Source organism: Harpia harpyja, chromosome 14 (assembly GCF_026419915.1).
Source record: "Harpia harpyja isolate bHarHar1 chromosome 14, bHarHar1 primary haplotype, whole genome shotgun sequence".
Classification (NCBI taxonomy): domain Eukaryota; kingdom Metazoa; phylum Chordata; class Aves; order Accipitriformes; family Accipitridae; genus Harpia; species Harpia harpyja.
In genome coordinates, this window is record NC_068953.1 from 39,261,386 (window position 1) to 39,279,991 (window position 18,606).

Genomic DNA, 18,606 nt, shown 5'->3' on the forward strand with positions numbered 1-18,606 from the left:
AGAATAAATCTTTTTAAGAGACAATCACAAACCTGTGAGGGTGGCTTTTTCTTCCTGCTCCCCTGAATTCTGGTCCTTCATCCCCAAAAGCTGTGGCCAGTGATTTGGGGGGGGGAAGAGGGGGGGTGTGTCCACATCTCTGGGGCATCTGAGAGGGCTTAAGCAGACACACTGCTCCTGATGCCACACTCATCGGTCCACGGCCACCGAGGCTGTGGCAGGGCAGCCCAGTGGGGCAGCAGGTCCTGCCCCCCCCAGCACACTTCTGCTTGCTCACAGGCCCTGTGCACCTGGGTCTGGCTCCTCTGCTCTGCCACCAGCACCTGCAGCTCCACCTGGGGATGCTGCAGCCAAGCTCAGCCATGACAATTTGGGTCAGAACCCCCACCCCCACCCCCCCCCCCCCCGGCTTGAATCCCTGGGCACCAGGAAGGGACAAGCTGCCCCCATAGCCTGCCAGGGTCCTCCCCTACACCAGGCAAGCCCCTCTTCATCACCCCAGGGAGCCACCTTTGGGGGAGGCAGCTGGGGGGCTGGTGGGCCAGAGGGCAGAGCTTCGTTCCTCCAGCTTTGCAGTGGAGGTGACCTATGCAGGAGGCAGCACTCAGAGAAATCAGAAGCACCTTTTAGATTTTCAGGAGGGCATTTCTGAAGGCACTTGGTGATGTGAGAGCTCTACATTTGACCACACTTGATTGAGCCAGGGCAGGAGAGTATTTGGTACTTGTCAGAGAAGCACGTGCACCGGCACAGCCTCGTAACTGCAGAGCTCAGGAGATCATCCTCACTCCAAGCTCCTGTGACAAGAACCTCACACTTTACCCGTAAGGAAGGAGCAAAGTGGTTCTTCCCACCCCATCCCGTTAGGGATGTGCCAGTAGAGGAGTACCATGGGATGGCAGCAGGGCCCTGGAGCATGCAGAAACACCCTGGGAGACACCTGCCAGCCCAGGGAAGGAGTGGGGGCAGCTCCAGCTACAAGAAGGGATAAAACTTGGATTTTCAAACTAGGGAACAGGTACAAGGTCTCCTCTGTCTCCACACCACACCTGGAGCAAGGACAGGAGGGGCAAAGCCTGTTGCAGAGCTGCAGCCAGCACTAGAGGGGCCACTGGCACTGCAATAAAAGCTAGGGCAGAGATGTTCCCATCAGCACAGCCTCCGATTTTAAACCAGACTTCAGATTTAATGTCCCACTGGAGGGAGAGTACAGCCACCAGCCCTTTCACTTCATTGGAGGGGAAGGAGGGAAAGAGAGACACAAACTTTAAGACAATTTATTCACACAAACTCATATCCCAGCCCCACCTCTCTCCCCCAAACAGAAAACACTGACCATGACGTTTATGGAATGGCTCGGCTTCAGCTTTTAACAAAATCCTCCACAGAAGGGCGAGAGCACAACAAAGCACACAAGGACAATTCCACACGCAAGCAGCCAGGCCAGGAAGAGAGCTCACAGTACGCCTCCGGGGCACAGTTTATAAATGCACCCTTCTCGTGTGGCCTTTCAAAGAAAGCCAGCCAGGTTACATCCACATGGCACAGAGACAAGAGCACAACCTCATTCTCCAACATTAGAAGGGGCAGGGTTGAAACGTGAGCTACCACCAGCACGGCTCCATCCCAGGAAAGCCCCCAGACAGTAAGAGCATCCCACCGTGACCGGGTGACTGGCAGAGCCACCCTCCACACCTGCCCCACACACAACCCCCTTTGGTTTGGATACAGCCACTAGCTCGGTGTCTCAAGTCTTGAGATCATCTCTTTGGAAAGGTGAGGAGGAAGAACAGAGGTGACAGCCACGGGCCTGCTCTGTACCCATCCTTGGGCAGAGGATAAAGGTGTGCGCTTTTTTGGCCGTTTGGACCATCACAACCATCACACTGCAGGCAGGTAAGGAAACGTTCCCCCAGAGCAGAGGTATTGCTCCAAACACTCGCTTGACCCTCTGAAACCATCACAGCACTGCAGGTGGCCCACCACAGGCTCTGTTCCTTTCAAATAATCAGCGCCAGCTGTGTGAAGTTCATCTGAATGCCCCTTTTATTGAACGCTGTGATAGTGCAGTGGTAACATTGAACAGTTAAGACTGCTTAAAACAAAAGCTGGAAGAGCAAGAAGTTTAAAAAGAAAGGGAAAAAAAAAAAAAAAGGTTAGACCAGTTAAAACAGCATTGGTTGCCCCAAAGTAGAGACACACAGGGGTTTTAATGTAGTGTTAAAGGTTAAACTCAAGCACGTCTCCTCCATGTGCCTAACACCCAAAACATGCCTTCTACTTAAGAGTCTTGAGTGAAAAATAAAAAGGTAGTCTGTCAGATGAGCGCACATCAGGTGATCAGGAAAGGACCAACACAGGTTTAGAGAAGTCATGGAGTTGATGATACTGCATCTACCGCTGTGCTCCCCCACGCATGGCCTGGGCACCAGGCGCCCCTAGGCTAACACACCACACAGCTGCACGTAAAGAGCTCCTATGCCAGTTCATAAACATCTTCCATTTACTATTTGGTGATTACATGTGTGTATATATAGTTCTCTAGGCAACACATTTCAATGAGATAGTCAACTCTGAGGATACACAGGCCAATCTAACAATGAGAAATGCAGTTTCAGTCCAACAGAAGCTTGTTTTCCCTTTCCTCAAGAAAGGAGATGTAACCCTCTCTCCCCTCAACAGCATTTTCAGGTCACACTGGAGTCCCCCGCTGCAGCTATTCTTCATCAGAGGAAGAGTTCTGATCCAGGGGGTACACCATGAACATCACGTCTGGCCGCGACGGGACAGAGGGGTGACCAGGCCTCACGATTTCAAAGCCCAAGAAGCTGAATGTCTTCAGGAGTGGAGCTACCAAAGAGAAGGAAATCTGTTACCACCAGGAATAATCCTCTTCACCTGCGTCACCCTAGAAGCCACAAATACTGAAGTGCACTGAACACCCTTCTGTGAGTGCGCCCAGAGCTTCCTGCACAGAAAGAAACCATTTTAATGTGACAGCCCTCTCAAACAGGAGGTCTTCTCTCTTCCTGCATTCATCACAGCTGCTCCTAAGCGTGAAGGGTATTTTAGATGTGCAGCATGTCAAAGTTTTTATTCTGTACTGACATGGGTCCCAGCACCCTTTGAGCCCTGAAAGCAGGTCAGACAGCAGCAAACAGGAATCGACTTACTCGGGGTCTAGGTAGACATTTGCCATCTCCACGAGGAGGACCCAGAGCTCAGTGGAAACTCAAGACAGCTCAGCACAGCTCAGTGCAGTCCCCCAGCAAACGCACCATTGGTTATGCACAGAAATTCAGAGCGAGGTAAGTCCAGAAGCCCCCCCCCACACCTTGTCTCAGTCAGACAAGGTTATACTACGCAGTGACTGGATGCATGCTTGCTTGTTGTTACTAAAGTGATCACTTCCCTGTGACCCATGAAAGTTACCCTGGTGCAGCATCTAATCTCTACAGCACCCTCTGATGATCAACTTTAAGCCACTGAACGGTCATGCAGAGGAGCTCCTATATACTTTGAAGACAGCACTGAATTTCAACTGCATAGACAAGGACCCAGGATCTGGAGCACTCCAGAACTCGTACAAATAAGCCAGGTCCAAGAGCAACACAGCCCATTTTTAAAAACAAAAACCAGTAGCAGATGTCTCCTGTAACTGCAGAGGTCACCTATGCAACCTGTGGCGGTAGTGGTGGCATTATAGCAAGAACTTAATCTGAAAATTATTCGTGGCATCATAACATGGAATGACATCTTCCTGGGCTCAGCACAGCTTAACTATAATAACATGCTTCGTTTCAGAGAAGACAGTGCAGCTTGTGAAGTGAAGCAGCAGAGTAAAATTAGAATTAAGGTTTGAATTACTCCTGCCATGGCAATTCCTTGGTTACTAACTTGCATCTAGTAAGATTTAAAGTGACAGACCCATAGCTTGGTACCTCACCACAAATCTCCTCAAACTTCCGTGCTGTAATCACTCATCCAACACATCTATCTTTAGATTCTAATGCAGCCCCCTTAAGCCATAAGCATCTATAGCCAGGGTCAGGATTACCTGTAAGTCTAGGAAGGGCAAAAGTGCCAGTAGATCTTTAAAAAGCAGATGAACACCAGGGCAACAAGCTATAAGTGTTCATTTCCCATATAGTAACTTCTCCCTGGTTTCTCCTTTCAAATCACAGAAGCCTGATGCCAAATGGAGACCTTCACTCCTTACCAAAGGAGAAATATTAACCAATTTCTGGACAAGAAAATACTCCAAGTAATTTAGAAGCAGCTTTCTGCATGAGAGTACTAGTAATAATTTAATGGGAGGATAGCAACGCAAATCTGCTGGAAAAACCAAAATACTCCCTCTCCCTTAGTCTCGAGAAGGGGCTTATTTCCTCCACAAGAAACTATTTCTAATTTGTAAGAACGCCATGAGAATTATGCATATAACAATTACTGCAGTAGGAAGCATCCCGTGAAGCCTTGCCTTGGGATTACTAGACTTTTGTACAGCTTCAGCAGCACCGTTTTAGATCTAGGGAGCAAACCTGACAGCGGGGGCGAGTTCTCACCTCTATCTTCTCTGCTTTTTCTGAAGCAAATAAAGACGTAGTTTACTTTCATTTTTTCTTCAGCAAACTCCAACAGTGCTGATAACCTGCCAAGGAGGAGGAAGACAAAAGAACATCAGCTATAGGAAGTCCTGTCCTGAGGAAGCCTCTGAGCATTATCAACTGCTTGGATGTTTTCAGGCAGAAAGATTACTTGTTTACAGACCCATTCCAGTGAATAATGGGTGCTGAAACAATGGGCTTCCTGCATCGCTCTCCAGCCCTGCAGAACTAAGAGCTATCCTCACACCAAGTCACCCAACAAGTCACTATCCTCGGCATCCGCGTGCCAGCATGCCCACCCATCGCCACCAGCCAGTGATTTTGTACAGGAGCTTTTGTATGCAGGAAGCTGAATATTGCAGCTGATCCCGAGTCAGGCTACATTCCCTCCACTGGCAATACACACGAGGGGATCCGTAAGTTTTGTGCTTTATGGAAAGGAGGAAAAAAAAAAAAAAACCAAAAACCCAAAAAAACCGGAGCTCATACCAGGCAGAAGAGAAGAGAAAAACATCACTGAAGGAGCATGTGCACAGCCAAAGCTGTTTACTGATGTGATTCCTGAACACATCAGCTGGATGGCACAGCTGATGCACCCTGAATCCACGCTTCCTGCCTTTCCAGCTAAATTATTTCTGCCACCTCTTGATGGAAGCACTTCTTGATGGAAGCAGCACTGCATTAACCCCTCTCTGAGCCCTGGGGATCGGCATGACAGAGCCATCGTTGTCACTGCTGGCCTTGAACCATTTACGATGCAGGCTGCTAGAGCAGTGACAAACAGGGCTTCAATCGACATCTAATTAAACAGCAGTCAGCAAGACTGGAGTGCAGCGAGGGAGATTAAATTTGCAAGGGTTTTGTTAATATGGTAATGAACTATTTTAATTATAGCCTCTACTAGGCTGTTTTACCTAGCTAAAAATAATCTGGCAAAATTGCACTTTAAGTCACGGTGACACAGGCGTATAAATACCCTCCCAGAAGAAGCCGCTCCCAAGAGAGCAGGCACTTGGACAGCTAAAAGATTTACAGGCCAACTGGAGAAATTACACTAACGTTTATCTGGACTCAGAGTCAAATGAGACAAGTGTGAGACAGCAAGAACACTGGCACTTACTGAAGGTGCCCAATGAGTTTTTTTTCTTAATTAGCTTGTGTCATTTACGGATGAAGCCTACTTGAAGATTTAGGAGGACTTCAGAGAGCTCTGCAGAGGAAGCCAGTAAAGCCACATCTACGCTATAGTGCTCCCCGCCAGCAGAGATCTCTGGCAAAGCACTTGGCAGGAAGTAACTGCTCTGGAAGCTGCGTTTACACAAACTTCCCAGAGCAGAGCTGTCTGGACAAAACACTACCGTATTCTGCCAACAGAGAAAAATCAGAGATTCTGGCAGAGCCCAACGCCTGCGTGGCAGCACTCCAAGAGCAGATCCACCTACTGATGAGAAGGAGCGCATCAATATAATGGAGTTTTTTCTCCCCTGAAAGAGAGGAAAACGCTTGCCAAAATAAGCTTGCCAAGTGGCCAGCAGGAAAAAAAAAAAAAAGAAAAAAAAAAAATCAGAGAAAGGCCTGTAGGTTTTCCATACCAAAGCATCCAAAGAATCACTCTGCTTATTTACTGCTTATTTTTCATTAACACAGGGACTCAAAAAACAGTAACCCATCCAAAATGATCACCAGGGGAAAAAAATATATCTATGGAGGACTAACAGGAGGACAGTTCTCTTAAGACAAGTGAGTAAGGACATAATTCAGATACACAAACCAGGAACAGAGCTGCCATACGTACAGCCCTTTCTCCCCACACGCACAGCATCACCCATGTAAGCAAAATCCTGCTCCCTGTGGAGCCACGGATGCAGCTCTGGGATCCTGAACTTACCCTTCTTTGCTTCCATCAGCTAATAATCCGTCAGGGATTTCCACAAAGAGGCTCTGATTAGAGAGCACTGCATCCCAGGAGGAGGTCTTCACCTCTGTGACCTTGTACTGGAAGTGGACAATATGAGGCTTCCCTTCGTGCACTGGGACATCTTGGTTAACAGTGATCTTCTCGTCCTGCGCAGGGGAGAGAGGAGAGCTCATGAAATACACTTTAGAATTAGAAAACTATCCATGAGATTGTAGACCAAAAATGTAAGAGATCATGCTTAAACGAGCATGCAGAAGGACTGTGTTTTCAATGACAGCACCCTCCTGACAAAGGACCAGCCCTTACAGACTGGTGTGTGTCCAGAGTTTCAGCCTATCACTAAAACTCACCACTGTGAGACTCACCATAGCTCGTGAAGGTACGCACAGTCGGCTGCAAGCTCATGTCTGAGTCTCAGCGCTCTAAGCAAGTGTTTAAGTGGTTAAGAGCTATTGTTCTGAACTACCTGTAACACCGTGCTTTTATTTTAACCTAATACAAAAACAAAGAACAAAAAAGTAAAGTCCTACATACTAAACAGGCAGGGGAGTATAACTAGAGAGAGCAAATGTGAAATAAATGGTATTACAGTTTTACTAAGAACATTATACTTTTCCCTTCCCCTTTCACTGGTTCAGGGACGCACCACAATGAGTACTCTGACCTCAGAGTGATTTTCTAGTCTTGTTTTCCTGTTCAAAGGAATGTAGTTTTGCATATTTACATTATATGAAATTTCTGGGTAGTGAGAGTCCATTCATTCACCGCAGGTCCCAGCCACATCTTTGAAGGGCGGTTCATGAACTACCCTTCAAAGAACACAACTTGAACCGACAAGCTGGAAGAGCATCTGCTGCCGCAGTCTGACCAATTTCATTGTCTCCTCAATCCCCAACATAGTTTTTTTGTTTAAGGGGTGACCACAAATTGCTTTCCCAGATTTTACAAGCCACTGGTATGGCAAATGGTTTGCCTCCTGGTATAAGGGAGGAGAGTGCATAGCACAGAGAGAATCCCAAAACAGACAGAAGATACACAGATTTGAGGACTGTGAGAGACGACAAATGTAGACATCCCTCTCCAATAGTGCTCTAACTAGAACATCAAGCATGCAGACCACCTCAGATTCAGCTCAACAGTTCCTAGAAAACAACTTCGTGGTTAAAACTCCATTCCTTCTCCTGACAATTTCTGCGGGCAGCTGGCTTGCCCAGTAATGATTTCCACATTTCACTGCAAAGAGCCCCAAAGAAATGACGAAGAAATTCATTACGTTCCCGAGTTAACGTTGTCAACTGCAGTGGAAGCTCAACTGTTCCCATCTGCTTGGTTACAGGCTCATGCATCCTGATTCCCTCACGTTTACAAAGTCACCTGCACAGCTTTGAAGGGCAGAAGTAAACCAGGTATTAGAAGTCATGTCTGCTCAGTTCCCAAGTCACAGGAGCGTCTGGGGAAGCCATGCGTCCCTCTCTCCTCAACAGCATCAACAGGTGGGGTGGGAGGTCGTTTACTCCATCAGGTCATTAGGTGAGCGACCATCCAGTATCCAGGCACTTTATTTTAACAGGGTGATTAATTCAGCAGCAGATTACGAGCTCTGATCTGCTGACGATCAGCTGGACTGACAATGAAACAAGTGACATTGCTGTAGAAAGACAGCACCTCACCAGACAAGGCTTAATAAATGCTTTGTAGTGACATATACTCATCTCTGACCATAACACACATAGGGAGCCAGTACAGAAAAGAAAACTCAGTCCAGTTTGGATCTGCAGTGAAGAAGCACTTAAAAGATGGGCAGTACAAACACAGCAGCAGCCAACAGTGCCCAGTAAGAGGGTGGAAGACTCCTCAGTATCGCTGCTTGTCAAGCAGATGTTTTCTTGTTGGTGTTTTAAGCTATGAAGGTGTAAGCATTGCTGAAAAACCAGTGAGCGGTTCAGCAAAAACATCACTGATAACTTTTCCAGGCTCCTCAAGCTTGTGTCCCAGTGCTTTAATTCCTATTACCACATGTATTAAAATAGATCCCCTCTTGGTTTGACTATTGACAAAGCAGCAGCCATCGAGTATGTTAATGCTGGCGACAAAGTAACGCCGCATGCAAATGAAGAACTGCCTTGGCTTCGGTAACCAGAGCAGAGGAAGCTGCCATTTGTTTAAAGCCCACAAAGCTTAGCTGAAAAACAAGTTTACACTTCATCAGAATAAATATCCTGTAGGAAATAAGTTTATTCATCGAGTTTGAAAGAAGTTTTTGTGGCTGCGCCTGCTGTCAGGTTTTACTAGTTTTAAGCCAAGTGCACCAAGAAACCTACTGACAGCTGCTCAAATTAAATCAGACTGCTGCTGATAAAGCCACCGCAGACCCAGCGGCAAGAGTCAGATCTGAGCCCAGAGAGAGCTCCACACTACAGAGGTGTATTTAAAAAAAACAAAACCAAGAGGATTATATGCACATCCTTCACCAGTGGCTTTATAGGAGCCTTTTACAGTTGTTGTTACCATGCAGAAAGCATCTCTGTTTCAGAAAAGATCCTTCTCTCAAGAAAAGCTCACAGATGCTTCTTTTCTTATACTTCATGAAAACAAAAACAGGGCGAGGAAGTTGAGAAAAGCAGGCTGGGATTGACACATCAGAGGGGGAGGCACACGCATGCATTTGTGCGGGAAGACTGGCAGGAGCCTGCAATAGGAAGGGAGAAGCTTTCCGAGCCTTCAGGCTCAGCCCTTCTGTCACCAGAAGTTATGCCCGGCACTCCAAACCTAGCGAGGTTTTTTCCACTTAAGACCCCCTAATGCAACAGCCCGTGAACCAAAGGCAGCACATCCACAGGGATTAACAGAACCAGTTCCCCTGGTTCAGTGGGAATTACGTTTACACAGCCTGTCTTGGGCGGCTGATATTTTATTTCTAGGCATCAAAATAGAGACAGCGAGATGCCGGGGAGAGAAGCTGTTCCTGTGAAGCGGCAGCCCAGAATTCTTTGGAAGCTGCTCAAAGCAAAATCCTGTTTACGCTACAAATGTTTGGTTTTAGTTCACCCCTGCAAAATCCCCCTGCCACACTATCATGGGCAAAAAAACCCCACCAGACTATCTTTTATACACAGCTGCCTAAACCACCAGCTCTTCAGCCCTCAGCTCCATTTCAGTGAAGTAAAGCCACAAGGACCAGCTTCCCCTTGGTTACAATTCAATGGGCACAAGATTTTCCAACCCAGCTATGCTCCTCAGATGTCCCGAGAAGGACGGGGGGAGGCCCCTACGTGCTGGCAGCGTAAGAAGAAAGGATGTTATGATCTACCATAGCCAAGCGACTGGAGAAACTCGTGTAAGCAGCCTACTGTTGGCATGTGCTACACCTGCAGCCTCCTGCCAAGTTTGCTAGCCAGAGCACGTCTGTTCACACAAAGGCCGTCCTGGCTGTGCAGCACCGATGCTGATCATTATTGCGTTCCCAGCTCAAGTAAAGCTCCGTTGATGAAGGGCCAAATATTAAGTCTCTTAACACAAAAATACCAACAACTATAGGAAGCCCCAGCAGCTTAATTTATAGCACTGTTGTACGTGAGCACTGTGCTGCATGCTCCGAAGGAGGCAGGCTCGTTCAGAAAGGTCATCCCTTAGACCAGAATAGCTGATACAGTTGGAAAAAGGACTTAAGCTTTTGGGCCCAGATGCCTTTCCAGGTCACACTGAAGCTTGCTGGCTGAAAAAACTCAACCTGCTGTAACTACAGCACTGCTGGATTGGGTGGGCAACTGAGAGGGGCAGAGAGAGTCCCAGTAACCCCCGTCTAGGGGTTTGACTTTAAACCACTGGGCAACACAGCCTGCTCTGGTCTGGGATGAGCTATGTTACAGAAAGGGCTGATTTTCTGACAGATTCTGCTAGGTTTTGTCAGCAATAAACCCAGAAAGAATTACATCCATACTTCTGGGATGCAGCTATCCAGATGACATCCCCCCAGGCAGCAGCCCCTGCCTACACACCACTGCCAAAAGCTTCTGTGCGAATTCAAGGCCATACGGAAATCAAACACTTCAAAGACTCCACACTGATTCTTTCCACCAGCATCTCCTCCACGTTGAGCCCATTTTCTGCCTTTGGACCTTGCCTGGTGTGTACGCAAGGCTTGGCAAAGCTGGCCTGCAGGAGTTTAAGTTGCAGGGTCCCCTATTTCTCATCCCCTCCCACCCAGAGGGAATTCATTAGTTGTCCTGAGCCCCCTTGAAGCTATTTATGTATCTTCTTTATCTAACAGGAAGCCCGTTGTGCTCTGCTGCTTCTCCGGATTTCATACCTTTCTAACATCTGTGACAATTCAACTCGACAGCATTAAGCTGATGTTACGTTATTATTAAGAGGCTACAGAGCTTGACATTTATTCACAAGGTAAGCAGGTGAGGTGTGTGTTAAAAATTCACCAAGGCTGCATTAAAGAAAACTCCTCTGAAAGCAGCTGTGAGGTCTGCGATTCTCTCATGAATTTCAAGAGGAGACTTTGGTAGCTGTGACCCAAAAAGGCCTGTATCTTTTCATCATATAAAGTCTGTGTGCCTCCCACAGGGTAATTAAAAATCAAGTCTAACACCTATGACAACACTCCTGTCTGAACAGCCAAATTCACAAGCTGAGCATAAATTTAGGCTACCTCATCTGATAGCACTTTACTCCCTGGCACGTGGAAAAGCAGCCCCTGTCCCAGAAGGCAGACAGATGTGTGCCACCATAACACAACACAAAGTTGCACAAGCACCAATTATTCTACAGCAAGGAACAGCCAGGTCCCCTCATTCGAAAGGAAAGGTCCTGTAGAAAGAAGCGGGCCAAAAAATGAGAGCTATACAGATCCACGTGCTTCTAAGCAAGTCTGCAGATACAAAGCCTTCCTGATCTTGCCTCATCCTATGCACGTGTTCTAGAAACGTTCCAGTCTGTGAGGTGGACAGTCGCCTCTCCCTTTTGTGAAGTCAGGAGTTACTCTGTACATCAGTTCAGGCAGCTCCCAGACTCCGACAGCTTTACCTTCCGGACTAGCGCACAGGAAGGAGCTTATCAACCATTCTCTCTCTGCATTTCACCTTTCTGCTTCCCGCTTCCTCTTTTTGAGAGACATTTAAGAAGTTGTTTCATGTTTTGATAATGCTGGCTCTGCATACAATAGCTGGAACAGGCTTCTGGGAGCAGGGCTAGTGAATTATTTGCTGCACACCTTTGAGAAAAGGTCTCTTGTTTCTTAATAAACAGGTGATATTTAAGCGGGAGAGGGAGACCACTGCATGCAGCTTAGCAACCTGCCAACAGGGTTGCTGAAAAATTAACTGTTCTTCCACTTACTACCTTGGAGTTATTTGCGTTTATCCCCATCGGACTGCAAAAGGGACCAAACACAGTTGTAACACAGGTACAGATCATTATTTAGACGCCAGATCTTTCTCACCTTATATATCAGAGCTGAAAGAGAAGGATCCCTGCTACCCCCTCGCCCACCGGGGATCTTCGACAGTGGGTGAGGGGCATCAGGAGCACCACAGAGGCCCTGGAACAATGTGCCTGCAGCACTGCAGCTGGGGACAGTTACTCAAAGGTAAAATACTACTGCAAGAAAAAGAGAGAGAACACCAGGTTACATTAGCAGGGATCACATTTCGGATGCTACAGCTCCTCATAACCCCAAACCACTCATATCCCTGCTTCTCCACAGCACCTCAGAGGCAGCAGATCAGGGCTTTAGCACCCGGACATCTACATTAAAAATGCTCGCTGCCCAAGTCGTATCAGAAACCAGCAGTGTTTTGTTAGAAATGGAGGAGGGGCTTTGCAGCCAAGAACCCGGAGAGAGTGCTGAGCAACCTCATGCTAATAAGGGATGCCTGGAAGACTGCCAATAGCAGATGGCTGGAAACGCATGACCAGATGAGCACACATTTTCTATAGACAAATATCTACAAATAGATCAACAGGACCCAGAAGGAGGAGGTTTAAGTTTCACATTTTCAAAAAGAGGAGGAGTGAAAGGGCTGGTTCTTCAGATATTTTCAACATGCTCTACAACGTCCAAGCTGACATTTTCACATGCAAATGAAATATCATACAAGCATCCTTCACCCCAGCCCTAAAAATTACAAGTCCACCCCACAGACCTACTTTTAAGAGCAAGAAAATAAGTTTCCCTTGCAGTTTCTGAGTTTGTTTGGATGTCCTACACACAGTCTTTCAGGATCACTTTGAACGCAGGCTTTAATATCTGCTCCAGCTTCTAGGAAGTTCATGAAAGCAAATTATTTTACTTCTGGAGCATTGCCTCCTTTATCAGTACCACAAAAGCTCTTTGCTGAGGCACAGCACAGAAGCGGTATTCCTCTAACAAAGCCTGCAAAAGCAACGCAGAGAAACCTGCCATTCCCCAGTGTTCCCATTATGAAACCCACAAGTGCAAAGCTATGTAAACACCACCAAAATAAAGGGGGGTGTGAGGGTTTTCAATAAGCACATGGACCGAGGAACAAGCCTATAATGGACAGACTCTGCAGATGTATTGACAACTTACTGTCTGCCCTAAAACTTATCACTTGAGCTGTTCCTGAGACACTCTAATCCCTCTCCACGAGGGAGACAGGCTTAAGCATCCAAAGACCAAGTACTGAGCTGCACTATCAGAATCACCTGAACCGCTTATACAGTATGCTAGAACGGATACCAGACTGCAAACGAACTACTAAAATTTGGCATTTCTGAATGCCAAAAAATAGATCGCAAACGCAGTTATGACACAGGCAGAATTTGCTAAGATCTTGGCTTGCCACCTCATACCAAAATAATCTTTCTATAAGAAACACATATATTCTTCCTCCACATATGTCCTCCTCCTTCTCCAGGTTTGCTAGACTGGGCTCTTCAGCAGCATTCCCGTGTGCCATGGCCTACGGCAGACACTTCCTGGAGAAAAGGCTGTTTAAATACACTAGGAAAAGATATTAAGCAGTTGCAGTGAAGAAGTCTCAGGGCAAACCCCTTTGCACACATGCTCAGTGGTGTTTTGTGTTAATACAGTCCCTCCTCACGGCATGACTGGGGCTATCAATGGACCAGTGTGTATTCAGTAGTAGTGGATGTCGAGAGGCATGACAAAGCACTTTGCTGTGCCGTTCCCCACCCCCAGAAAGCTGTTGGCAGCTTTGTTTTTCCCTTCCCTCCTCCCTCACCCCCCAGTCAACAATGTACTATTGATAGCTCTCTCCAACTTGCAGCCAAGGCATCAAGAAGCTGGATAATGAAGTGTAGTTGTGGGAAAAGAAAAAAAAAAGAAAAAAAAAGAGGCTGTAGTTTTCATGCAAAGCAGTTCAAGACACTTCCCAGTTTTGCTTCCTCTGGCACATGGAGAAGTCAAAACACAAGACCCCTTCAGCTGCTGAGCCCTGCCTGGGGCACTGGGGCTTCGCCTAGCCCAGACCTGTTCACCACCGCTACCCTCCCCAAAACATCGCAGTGGAAGCCAGCTAGGGTCCCGAGAGCAGCACATGCAGGGCAGCACCATCAGGCAATGCTGGGGAGCAAAGCGTGTGTGTGTGTGGGGCGCAGATTAAAAGAGGTTTTGCTTCCTCCAGATGCACGTTAGCACTCTGGGAAGAAGTTTATGCAAGCACGCGACGAAGTCCAATCCCTTCGCGCATCTGCGTGTGAGCAGCCCACTGCAACTCTGCTCTCTGAGGCCTGTTTATAGCTTAAAAACTAGGATTGTGCTCCCTTCTAGCCTCTCTTCTCTTTTGAGAAGCTGCTTTCCAGCAGCTTGGTTTAGATCAAGATGCATTTAGATCACCAAGGGCCTTGCCCTGAAGAAACTCCTAAGCAGAAGCTTCTTGACAGAGTCCTGCCTGAAACGGGAGCTGGAAGCAACTGTACATTTTCAGCCAGTGGGTATAATTTTAACTCGCTAAGCTTCCAGTGATCTCAACCCCATGCCCTGTCCCTGGGAAGCGCAAAGGACAACTTGGCAACTTTTGAACCCCATCACGGCTGCTCTTCAATAGCCCTCGCACCTGAAGCCCCAGGCCAGCACTGCTTTCTGTCCACGACAACAACCAGCACCCTGGGGTCTAAAAGCTGCACATTTTCTTGGTTTTGGGGGTTTCATTTGTGCTGAACACTTAGACCAGATGGAAGGATCCATGCAGCTCCCCTGACATTACAAAAATGAAGTTTTTGTGTTTGTTTTCTTTTTTGCCCCTTTACAAAACACTTAGCCCATAATAATAAGATATTATGCTGCCAGCCACTGCAAGTCACCTATTAAGGAACCTGATTTGAGGTGCAACTTGTAAATAACCATCTGATGAACGCAGCATAGCTCAAGTATCGACCGTACATACAGCGGCCAAGAAACGAGGCTGTTTTACACACATTCTCCGGGCGCTTATCTACATGGTATGATAGAGGCTCAGGAAATGACACTTTTGGGACTCTAAACAACAGACACACAAAGATAATTTGGTCAGCTGAGAAAAACAGACACAAATCGAGTGAGTTCACGCCTGCTGATAACCAACCTGCCAGCAGAAATCACCTTCCCTTAGAGATGCGTGGGGACTGCGGGAAGGGAGGGCACAAACCCTCCTCGGCATTAAAGCCTTCTTATTAGCAAAAGGGTGCTCAGACACTCGCTGCCGAGGTGCCCCACCACCACCACAGCCCCGGGGAGCCCAGACACCCGCCCGGGGGGGTCTCCCCCACGGAGAAGCGCCGCTCCGATGGGGATTTGAACTCGGGAAAGAAAGGGGGAGAGGATCCAAAGGGGGAGAGGATCCAAAGGGGGAGAGGATCCAAAGGGGGAGAGGATCCAAAGGGGGAGAGGATCCAAAGGGGGAGAGGATCCAAAGGGGGAGAGCCGCCGCCAGCCCCGCCCGCCTCAGCGCCCGCCCGCACCCCAGGCCCGGCCGCCGCCGCCGCCGCTCTGAGGGGCGCGGAAGGCCGCGGCGGGTGGGCCCGGCGGTGCGGGGAGGATGGGGACCGCGCCGCCCCACACCTGTCCTGGGTGTTTATCATCCTCGGCTCGCTCCGGCTCGGCTTCAGGCTCCGGCTCGGCTGGGTCGCTCCGCTCCGCTCCGTTCGCCTTCGCCGCCGCCCTCGCTCGCCGACCGCCGCCGCCGCCGCCGCCGCCGCCGCCGCGCTCTGACTGACCCCACGGGCCCGCGCCCGGCCCTGCCCCGCCCCCCTCGCCTCTTCTCCTCTCCCCTCCCCTCTCCGCAAGCCGCCCGGCCCCGCCCCCCCGCCCCCTCCCCCGCGCCGGGCAGCCTGGGAAACCGCCGCCCCAAACAAAGGCGCGCGCCGCGCCACGCCTACCCACCGCGCAGGCGCGCCGCCCTCCACCACCTCCCCCATTCGCCCCGCCCCGCCCCGCTTAGTGACGCTACGGCGCTGCGCGCGGGCGGCCGTTGAGGGCCGTTGGCTCTCTGAGGGGATCCCTCAGCGTCCCGCTCCCGCCCGTGGGGCTGCTGGCAACCCCGCGAGTGGGCGGGGAGCGTGGGAACGGCGGTCCCTCGACGCCTGGCTCGCCTCACGGCCGAGCAAGGCGGCCGTGAGGCAGGTGTCGGGGGAGCAGCAGGCCTGAGGGCCGGGAGTAAAGCCTTCCGCCACTGGGGTGGGGAGCAGGCAGCCTGCGGCCAGGGGTGTGAGGAAGGGTGAGAAGCGGCAACGCCGTGGCGGGAAACTGAAGTGTGTCTGGGTTGTTTCTTACAGTGGAAGAGGCCAGGGCCCTTAGGCTGAAGGCTTTCTGGAGGCGTTTTGGCTCCTGTTGAAGTGGTGGGAGAAGAGGTTGGGGAGCAGCGAGACTAAGTAATGAACTGCTGGGCCCCGGTGGTACCGCTGCAGAACAAGCCACTGGCTCTGATGTGTGGTGTACTGCTTAAAGTATGATGCTAGTGCTTAAAAGGTGGCATGGGGAACTGCAGGCTCATAACCTGGATGAGTAAGAGAAGAAGGAAGAGAGGAATGAATATGTGGATAACAGGATGTTGAGCTGCCTATGGCAGGGCTCTGCAGGGGCTCATGATGAGCAGCGTACCCATAAGGGAAAGGCAGTGGCAGTCACCTGGACAAAGACGAGGAGCCTGGAGAATCAGGCAGTGCGAGTAACTTGTGGGCTTCAGTCCCGCAGAGCTTGGTGGGTGCTGAGCCTTCACATGGGGTCAGAATCCAAGCAGTTTGCTGGAAGAGAAGCTCTCAAGACCCTTTGGATGCAAGCCCTGCAGGTTGGAGTCCTGGAGAAGTTCACGCATACTCACCTGGTCTCACACTGTCTGCTGGTGTTCGCAACACATCGGAGAACACAGGCCTGTCCCCAGGCGGGAGCGGAGCAGGCTCCTGAGTGACATGCGTGGCAGCCCAAGGTGCGATGGCCTGAGCGGGCTCGTGGACTGCGGGATCTGACAGGCAGTCCTTGGCCTGGGCTTCCTGGTTCCCAGCGTGGCGACACTGGCCTTTGCTCGGCAGGAAGTGACCAGCTGTTCTGTAGAAAGCTGGACACCGGCCAGAGCCTGAGTTCAAACAGAGCCCATTAAATGGCCTTTTCCCCCTTCCTCTGCGTTTAAAGCCCTGCTTGCAGCCATAATTCTATTTATAATACGCAGGAAAAGCGAGCTGAGACTTTCCCACAGTGCCGGCTTCTCAGGCGATTGTTGTTCGGGAAGCTGGAATGTACAGGGTATTATTTTTGTATCCCCCCAGGAAGGTTTTTTTTTTTTAATTGCGTGTTGCTCCGTGTCCCCATCTGTGCTGAGCAAAGTTTGCAAAGTGCAAGGTCTCCAGCTGCTGCTTGTGGCTCTCGAATGCTTTGCCGCAGTGCCGCTGGTTCAGGTGTCTCTGCCTGCGTGCCCCTGTTGGGGAGGGTGGTGGGTGCTCTGAGAGACATCTCGATAGCCAAGGGGCTTGAAGCCAAAGAGGTTATCACTGATATCCCCTGTCTCATTACTGAACCCTGGGAGCACCTGTCATGGGCAACAAAGTCGGTGAGGGGCCTGGAGCACAAGTGTTATGAGGAGTGGCTGAGGGAACTGGGGTTGTTTAGTCTGGAGAAAAGGAGGCTGAGGGCAGACCTTATTGCTCTCTACAACTACCTGAACGGGGGTTGTAGTGAGGTGGGTGCTGGTCTCTTCTGTCAGGTGGCTGGTGACAGGACAAGAGGAAATGGCCTCAAGTTGCAGCAGGGGAGGTTTAGGTTAGATATTAGGAAAAAATTCTTTACTGAAAGGGTTGTCAGGTATTGGAACAGGCTGCCCAGGGAAGTGGTTGAGTCACCATCCCTGGAGGTATTAAAAAAGCGCATAGACAAGGCACTTCAGGACATGGTTTAGTGGGCATGGTTGACGGTTGGACTCAATGATCTTAAAGGTCTTTTCCAACCTAAATGATTCTCTGATTCTATGTCCCTTGCTTTGTGCCTCAGTGTTCCCTCTGTGCGGAGAAGGGAAGACAGTAATCCTGCTCGGAGAAACGGGCTCATCATTACTACCTTGCCTGGGGTTTTGGCAACGAGAAGTGCCGTTGCGCCGCAGTTTTGGGGTGGCGCAGAGACACCAGGTGAGGCTGGGCATGACAACTGGGTCGCAGTGTCACCATTGGTTGGGGTTTTGCTGCCAGCAGAGTCCAGTGGGCACTTTTTTTGCCTTTCTTGGCCATGCAAGGCCATTCCCCACACAGGGAGCGGCTGTGGGATGTTCCGGGCGGGTCCTGTGCATGGTGGGGCTGTGGCAGCTCCATGCCGCCCCTGCCCTCCCTGAGCTCCTGGCAAGCACCTGCAGGCCCCACACCTCCCAGGCAGGCAGGTGTTTTACAGAGTGACGAAACACGCTGCTTGGACTCTTATTCCGGCAGACAGAACGCTCTGCCTGTCCTCTCCTTAGGCACTCGCTTGTCACCTGGCAACACTGCCTGCAGCACTTGTGGCTTTCCTTTTCCCTGCTCTGCAAGGCTCTGCACCACTTTCATTCTCACCTGCACAGGAGGGTGTTTCTGCTGTCCCTTGTTTGCTGCCCTCGCTATAAGCAGTGAGGCTCTGCTGGGCACTGCCACCCTTCT

General features: G+C 49.7%; 1 protein-coding gene across 1 annotated transcript; it reads right to left on the minus strand.

Annotated features, from left to right (window-relative positions):
* Positions 1-1,163: 1,163 nt before the first annotated feature.
* OAZ2 (ornithine decarboxylase antizyme 2) lies at positions 1,164-15,661 on the minus strand. Its single transcript, XM_052808590.1, is given in 6 exon segments — positions 1,164-2,850; positions 4,566-4,651; positions 6,496-6,671; positions 11,975-12,055; positions 12,057-12,132; positions 15,557-15,661. Coding segments are annotated over 6 exon segments (573 nt in total). The 5' UTR covers positions 15,577-15,661; the 3' UTR covers positions 1,164-2,716.
* Between the last annotated feature and the right edge of the window lie 2,945 nt (positions 15,662-18,606).